The sequence below is a fragment of the Agelaius tricolor genome, unplaced genomic scaffold (assembly GCF_023055355.1).
Source record: "Agelaius tricolor isolate 1412-34295 unplaced genomic scaffold, bAgeTri1.0.p SCAF_25, whole genome shotgun sequence".
NCBI classification, from domain to species: domain Eukaryota; kingdom Metazoa; phylum Chordata; class Aves; order Passeriformes; family Icteridae; genus Agelaius; species Agelaius tricolor.
The window spans coordinates 719,754-728,228 of NW_027269285.1; the positions used below are offsets into that span (position 1 = coordinate 719,754).

An 8,475-nucleotide genomic window follows, 5' to 3' on the forward strand; every position below is an offset into this window, starting at 1 on the left:
AATGTGCTAGTCTGACTAGGTGCAGATTCCCACCAAGAAACAGGAATGCCCACGACACTTCCATGCACAACTGCTCTCAAGTCATGTGCTGGAAGAACACCTCGTTTCTTTTGGAGCAGGTGTGTTTCCAGATTCAGAGAGCTGCTGTTCCCTATATTTGCCTGCTGTGGCAACTCTGTGCTGCTGCTAGTGTCAACTGTGTGGGATTGCTCCACAGGAGTGAGAAATGAGCAGGGAGGGGAGTCTGAGAGCTGGCTGAGTCAGGATCACCCATACATCACTCTGTGCCTTTCACCACAGCAGTAATCCAGCCAATACCTTCTCCAACCCCCTAACAGTGGAGATAGCCAGGCTTGCTTTCAGCACCACTTTCCTTTTACTAAGGAGAAAAAAAAAAAAAAAGTAATCCCTCTAAGCTGAAAATGAGGGTAAGAAATATTAATCTTAAAAGAAAGGTGAGGGTTTATCCCTCAAGCATCTGATAGATTACACACTTAGTTGGAAATATTGTAACAGACACTATTCCTTAAATAATTTGGTATGTCACCTGACTTCTTTGTTAAGTGTTCCTATTTATGACCAAAGCAGGTGATAAATTTGTGTACCCAGTGCTGACTCATTGCTGCACATCTGTCTCTAGCATGCAGCTGGAACACTGTTTGGGGCTTTCCTTGGGTGAAATGCAGTTCACAGCATTGGAAACGGGGTAGCAGCCCAAGGCCTGTGCAGGTGGGATCTGGGCAAGCTTGGTCACAGCCAGGAGTTCAGCTGGACACAGCTGGGGCCCAGCTTGGCTTTGTCCCTGATTAGATCAGTTTTGTGTCAGAGGTTGTATGCAGAGAGCGAGGCCAGTGTGGCACCACAGGCTGTGGGTTCTGTGGCTGTGTGCAGGCACAGACAGACAGACAGGCAGAGCTCCCAGCCAGGCTCTGCTGGGCTCCTGCCCCGCAGCTGCAGGGCTGCAGGAGGGTGAGCAGGAATAATGCTGTGTTACCAGTGACCACACAGGCAGCCCTAGAAAGGCAAAGGCAGCACAGAGCCTTACTCTGACACTTCCTTCCTTGTTTCCCAGTCAGTGCACCATGGAACCCAACACAAGGCAAGGAGTACACAGAGCCTGACAGAAAAGTGAAGAGTCTCTTGTCCTGTCTTCATACTGATGACAACCTGCTCACCAGAGCTTGTCCTGGTAACTCCAGGTAGGTGAAAACACTGCTGCCGAGTTTGTGTGTCAACATTTACATAAAATCAGTGGTAAGAGGTGTGCTAAATTCCATTATGATATGGAAATTCTGATCATAACTGTCACAAAGGAAAGATGATGTCTGCAGACTACATAATAATATATGGTCTTCCCTTCTTCCAACTCAAATAGAATCTCTGTTGAAGACTATCTTGTACAGTAAGTGCACAAATTTTAGAAAGGAGAAAGAGTCCTAAAAAAACAAAAGACACTTTAAGAAAAACAAATGTGTTGCATATATGCAAAAAGTAAGATGAAGTAAGAGACTTTCTTCTTCTCTTACATAAGACCTGCTGGGAAAGGAAGTCTTTTCAGCTGAACAAAGCTCATAAACATGTGGCTACAGGTTGCAGTTTGGCCTGAAAAATTCACTACTCCCACTGCTTCCAATTTACAAACTCAGTTGTCCTTCCCTTATGCATGCCCAACTTCCAATTTGCAAGTGTGGACTATTACAATCCTTCTTCCTCTTCTCTCATGCCTCCCCCCATTTTCAAATAGTTTGCTTCTGTTCAGAGATTGCTTGGTAAGATAAGCCTTTTCTAGACAAATTGCCAAATGAATTGAGATAATGCCAAAGCAAGTTCAAACAGATTTACTGCACAGGTACCATTCAGCCACTGAACTAGTGATTTGTGGAGACTAGACCGAGTTATTTGTGAGACAGCCCAGCTGGAGTCAGGCTTTCTGACCTGGTGCTTGGTTTGCTGAAGGTGTCAAACAGAAGACATCCCCGAGGAAGAGGCCAAACTGATCTTTGCACACAGGCCCAGGAGTGTCTCTATCACAGATCTAGTCTGGCCAGAGAGCCAGGGCATTTTCCCAAAGAGCAGGCAGACCTCAGAATGTGTGCACTGCCTCACCCCGACACTCCCACCATAACCAGTCTGGAGGCAGCTGCCACGCCAGAGCCACTGCAGTCAGCTCTTGTGAGGCAAGAGCCCAGCTAGAAAGAAAATCCATCTGCAGTCTAAATCCACTCCAGGTCTCGCTGTGCAGCCTTCCTCCCTCATCTTCGCTGCAGTCAAAACTGGGGGATGCTGGGGGAAGGTGTCCCCCTTGGTCTGGGACTCCCACAGCTCACCAAAGCAGCTGTTTCCAGCTGAGAAACCACAGGAACCTTTCCTGCTGCCAGCACCTGTGACTGTTCTCCTGCTCACCTCCAGCACACTGCCTTGAGCTGCAGTTGGAAGTTGGATGTGCTTCACCACAGATGTCTAGTCCCACCAGCAGTTTCCCAGCCAGGGAAATGAATCCAGAAAGATGCTGCCTTCATAAAGAAATACAGCTAAAAATAATATGCTTCTAACTTTGCAAAACCAATTTAAGTCATACAAGGGATTAGTGTAAGGACAGAGGTAAAGACTGACAGAGCTATTTCTTTCCAAGGATGCTTGGAAGCACACTGGATGCTCACTACATGGCAACACTTTTTGCTTTTACATATGGGTTAAAATTACCATTATTTTCCATTTCAGTTTTGTAGTCAACTTGAGAAGTGAGTAAACACGCTAGGACAGAACTGAAAGCACAGGCCAGCACTGGGTAAAAAGAAAAACACTCAAGCACTTATTGGGCAGAAGATATAAAGCTTAAAAAAACCCAGAGCTTGTGGCATCAAAGAACCCAGTCTGCTAATAACCAAACTAACAGAACCTACTTTCCACTACAGGGAAACTCCCTGCCCTTCTAAGAAATGGCCTTCCTACCCTGAAACAGGGTCAGCTCATACAACATATTACACTCAACACATCCTTTGCAAGCAATTCCCACAGCCCTTTCTTTCCTCTCCTTCCTGTATCTCAGTTTTCCCTGAACTCTTCTGAGCCACCGTGAGTGCTTAACTGTACCTGCCAAGGTCCAGTTTGAAATCCTTATCTACCGTGTTTTATTTTGAGAGCACCTTACAAGCAAGAGGAATGAGGAAGGAACTAAAACATTGCAGTAAATGGGGAGGGAACTAAGCTTGAGCCCGAGTGCTCTCGGTGAGGTTGGTGTTCTTTACCTGGCAACTACACGTCACTACACAGTTTATCAGTTATATTAATGGAACTAAGTTTTCACAATTCTTTTTCCTCTGAAGTCTTTGCAGAAGGAAAGCCCTGTGAGAGTTCAGCCCCAGCCTAGACAAGCTCTCAGTTCAGGACTAGTAATATGTATAGTACAGATGTGGATGTACAGTACAGATGTGGCTCACAGCACTGCACCACCAGCAGACACTAATCATGACCTGCAGAGCCATTTGGTGACTTGTGGAGGCCACCAGGGAAGCACAGCAGGCCCTGGAGAACTCCGAGCTCCCAGCTGCACTCTGGACTCTCCAGGAGCTCCCTGCAGGAGCAGAGCTCATGTCTGTGCTGGCACGACCCCACAGGCACAGGCACACTGCCTCAGTGGCACTGCTGCACAGCAATCAGGAACTCCACTGGTACCTGAGACAGCTCTGGGCCCACCTCCCTCGGGGGCACCACAAGCAATGACAGCCTGGGGGAGCAAACACAGCCCCTGAGCTCCTGCAGTCTGGCTCTGTGACTGCAGCCTGGCACAGTCAAGCACAAGACTCAGGCTATGCCTGACATGTATTTTGGTACAGGCAACCCAACAGTGCAAAGAACACGGAGTCTGTACCCATGCCCACAGCTCCATGTGTGGGCAGAGATCCAGCATTTGGTTGGACTCCCAGAGAAATCACATACTGGACTGTACATCGAAGAGATTTTCTTCTGAACATAAATTCTATGCTCATTGGTGAATGTGGCACACATTTGTTTAAACAGATAAACGCTGAAGAGGATTGTGTGCACACACTCAACAACTATCACTAGAAACAGCTTTCATTGCTTTAAGAAGAGCCTCAAGATCATAAAAGGCCTTTATACCTTGTGAATAAGGTTTTCTTTTAGACAGGTCCACAAGCAAAATAGTGATGATCATTTCCCAAAATGATGGGATTGACATTGTTTGGGCATCAAAAAGACCCTCCAGCAGGGCTGCCAAAAGGCTATACCAGTATTGTTTCACGGAGAATAGCCTTTGGGATGCTATTTGGAGGTGACAGGAGGAAGAACAACACTATAAATTTTTGGGGAAAAAGAACTAACCAAAACAAAACACCCCACAAAACAAACCAACCAACCAACCAAAATCACAAAAAAAGTCAGACAAAAAATAAAGGAAGAATGATAGATTTCCAGGAGACTGTGCCAAAAGCTACCTACCACCTATTGTTTCATGGTTTTCTTCCCAACCTTCATTTCTCATGTGATGGATTTTTCTGCATGTAGATTTATTACAGTTACAGTGTTATGATGATCCTTTCTTCCTAAAAAGCCTAACGCTCTATTTAGCTCCACTGTCTCCAGTAGCAGGTAGAGAAGAGGAGCATTAGCATTTACATCAAACTTAAATCAAAGAAGGGAACAGGAGGGGATTGATTCCTTAAAGCAAAACTACCTGCCAAGAAGGTAAAAGGAAATGTTATTTAAGTTTCTAAAGGTCAAATTAACTAAGGAAAAATACATCCTACGTACTTATACAGACTTTTATACAGATCCAGCTCTTCTTTGAGAGCACCACAGCAGCGCATGTTTTGTGTTTGAAGAATTTCATATAATCTTTCTACACAGCGGAACGTCTCTCCAGCCCGGTCCATGATGCTGTTTGAGCCACAGCAACAGAGGGAAAAGGAGGATCAGATTAGATCAGTGAAACTGAGCCAGGGATAGAGAGACAGGCCTGGAGCAGAGGGCAGGAAGCATCAGCAGCAAATACCAAGGACCTGAGGCAAAGGGGAGTTTTCCCAACACGCCAGGCCAGCGGTGTGGGGACACACCTCCTCTCAGCGAGCCCGGAGTCACCTTTGCTCCGCGCCTCACATCGCATCCCGCTCCACAGGGACACGGGAGCCCGGCCCAGGCCCCGGGGCGCGGCAGGGCGGCCGCACGCTGCCTCACGGAGCTGCCGGCACCCGCCCGACAGCCCGGGGCACCCGAGGGGCTGCCCCGCACCTGTCCGCGCTCCGCCGGCACCGCGCTCCGCTCCGCGGCTTCCCCGGGCGGGGGGCCCCGCGCCGGGAGCGCCGAGCCCGCTGACAGCTCCGCGGCGGGGCCGGGGCGCCGCTGTCCCCGCCAACAGCGCTCGGCCCGCGGGAGAAGGAGCGGGCGCGGCGCGGCCCCGGTGCCGAGGGGACAGGGCGGCGGGCAGCGGCAGGCCCCGGCCGCAGCCCGGCCATGCGGGGCAGAGGCGGCAGCGCGGCCCCGCTGCGGCGCCCACGGCTGCCAGCCCGCGCCGTACCTCCAGCGTGCGGATCTCCTGCTGCGTGAGGTCGTTGGACGCGGCACACTTGGTGCGGAGCCCGCGCAGGTTGGAGAGCGAGATGTCGATGAGGTCCTGCAGCAGCCCGCACTGCTGCAGCGTGGTCCTCACGGCCGGCAAGCCCCGCGGCCCCGCCGCCTCGCCGCCGCTCCGCTCCTTCCTCTCCAGCATGCCGGCGGCTCGCAGGGCAGCCGCTCTATCCATCCCTCGGCATCAGGGAGGCCGGGAGGCGAGGCGGCGGCGGGGGAGCGGCGGAGGGAGGGAGGAAAGGAGGGAGGGAGGCGGACGGGAGGCGGCCCGGCCCGGCTCGGCCCGCCCCGCTGCGCTCTCCGGGCAATCACCGCGCGGTACATGCGCGGCCGCCGGGCTCCGCAAGCGCGCCCGCTCCGCCCCTGCCACCGCCCTCAGAGCCCGCCGCCGCCCCGCGGCGCTCTCCTCAGCGCGTCCGTCACCCTACAGCGCGTCCCTCAGCCCTCAGCGTATCCCTCAGCCCTCAGCGTATCCCTCAGCCCTCATTTCCCGCCTCACCCCTCAGTGCCCGCCTCACCCCTCAGCGCGTCCCTCAGCCCTCATTTCCCGCCTCACCCCTCAGCGCATCCCTCAGCCCTCATTTCCCGCCTCAGCCATCAGCGCGTCCCCGACCCCTCAGCACGTCCCTCAGCCCTCAGTGCCCGCCGTGTTCCTCAGCCCTCATTTCCCGCCTCACCCCTCAGCATATCCCTCAGCCCTCATTTCCCGCCTCACCCCTCAGCGCGTCCCTCAGCCCTCATTTCTCGCCTCGCCCCTCAGTTCCCGCTTCGCTGTCTCCCTCCGCTCTCCGCGCCCGCCTCAGCCCCTCAGCCTTCCCTCAGGTATGTCAGGCCTCGCAGCTCGCTCCGAGGAGCCCGCAATCGGCTCCGCTCCCCTCGGCGCCCCTGGAGGAAGCAGGGCCGGGGCAAGGGCGGCCTGCCCAGCCCAGGGGAGGTGTGAGCGGGCATTAGGATAAACGGGTTTTAGTGAATATAAGCTTTGCGGTAGGTGTGTGGGTTCATCCCTATCATGAGTAGAAGGGAACTTCATGATGTCCTTGTGGAATTGCTGTGGTTTCAGTTTTCACAATGGAGACGTGAGAAATATAGTCCAGGTAACTGCATTACATTTGGTTTCATATCCAGCCTGTCTGATGGACTTGCACAGAGCTGAGCTTGCACAGTGCAGGAACCACTCATCTCCCGATTATTAGAATTGGGACGGTTCATCTGACATGAGGGATCCAGGGAGGCAGTTAGGTTGTACCTTACTGACAGAAGAAGACAGCCTCCTTAATTTGCACTAAATTGATACCAGGTTTTAAAAGCTTAAATGACATCTGAGCCACATGTGGCAATACAGAAGGGAGATTCCTGAAAAAAAAAACAAAAACTGAATTTAGGACATGAGGCAGTGGAGCAGGGCAAAGCAGCTGACACTGAGCTGTTTTTCTCATGGTTAAATAAATACTGGTATCCACATTAGTTTGTGTGGATTTGCATCAAGTAGTGTGGCATATGCTGTTTAGTAATTTTCTTAAGAATGTGGGTCAGGTTAAGTATTTGATTTCATTGTCATTATTCACATGCTGTAAATTTCATACGCAATAAGGGCTTTGCTGGATTAGGGTTTAATTAGTTTGCCATCTGATGAGTCTGTGGTTTTGGGAAAGTAACTTTGCTTATTACCTCCATATTTCTGACCTTTATCTACCTGAAAAAGCCTTTATCTACCCTGTCTGCGCTCAGGAGCACTGGAGATTTAGTACTGGAAATTTTTATTTCTAGGACTCTGACAGGTTGAAATCCTCAAATTCAGGTGACTGTGGAACTCGGGAATGTTATTACCAGGATATTGTTCTCGTAGACATTCTCTGCTGTGTACCCACCTGAGAATATCCATTTGCTTACAGACAAGAGGCCGAGCATGTTGCATAAGAAAGCAACCTAGGAAACTTGTGGGCCGTGCATCACAGGATACTTGGCATTCCCTGCAGTGTTTGTGTGCTGGGAGTGCCGGCCTCATTAGCCGGCTGCCATCCGTGGGCAGCATTCCAGTCCCAGCGCACAGGGCTGCCCTTGGGCCTGCGGGAAGAATGTGCTGACTAAACACAGCGTCCATCCCTGCTCAGCATCGCTCAGCATCGCCGGCTGTGGGGCTGGCGCCTTCCCCGGAGCCCGGGCTGCTCTTCCACCACAGACCTTGGGTGCAGTCCTGGTAGTTTAAGTTGTGTGGAACCACAGCTTTCTGTCTATAAGGAGATGGGGTAAAAGCACTGCTTATCTGAGGGTTTGAAAAGAGAAATACCATGGCTGGGACATGCTAGAAGGACTGTGTGAGCACACTGAATGAGCTCTTTTCCCAGAGATTTCAGGAAATTACATATTTCGTGTTGTACTTTACACATTTATTGATGCACCTGTTAGGATTTTTCTTTTAATGTACAGTTTATGTAGTGTGGACATAAGAACTGTATTCTCTAGACTAAAACAACTGTTTTTTTCTTGAATTGAGTGAACCGTACCCACATTGTCAACTTCATTGTACAGTGGTCTTTTTTGCCACCGTGTCACAAAACAATAGTTTTGAAAACAACAATAACATGTGGAATGCCTGAACTGGATTGGAGAAAACTTACAAGTCCTTGGTTAAGCCACTGGCCTAAGGATTGAGGGGATTTCTCTTCCCTACTGCTCCATCTCTCTTGCCCACACAGATCAGGTTCTAGATACCTCAATAAAGCCCAAATCTTGCTAAGCACCCCTGGAAATCCTGGATCATAGCAATGGTCCTGGACTCAGTAAAATAAGCTCACTGGGGAAAAATACATTTTTTTTGTTCCTGGAGAAAGAAAAGCACTGATGCATTTCACAGGCTGCCTGTATGAAAAGCCTCTATTACCTTTTTAG

The 8,475-nt window shown here is 50.6% G+C and overlaps 1 protein-coding gene across 1 annotated transcript in view; it reads right to left on the bottom strand.

Annotated features, from left to right (window-relative positions):
• The window catches only part of KSR1 (kinase suppressor of ras 1), a 46,964-nt gene extending 41,068 nt beyond the window's left edge, over positions 1-5,896 (bottom strand). Inside the window, exon 1 of the mRNA XM_071447501.1 lies at positions 5,537-5,896. Within this exon, the coding sequence (XP_071303602.1) occupies positions 5,537-5,761 (225 nt within the window). The 5' untranslated portion in view covers positions 5,762-5,896. The remainder of the gene's footprint in view (positions 1-5,536) is intronic.
• Between the last annotated feature and the right edge of the window lie 2,579 nt (positions 5,897-8,475).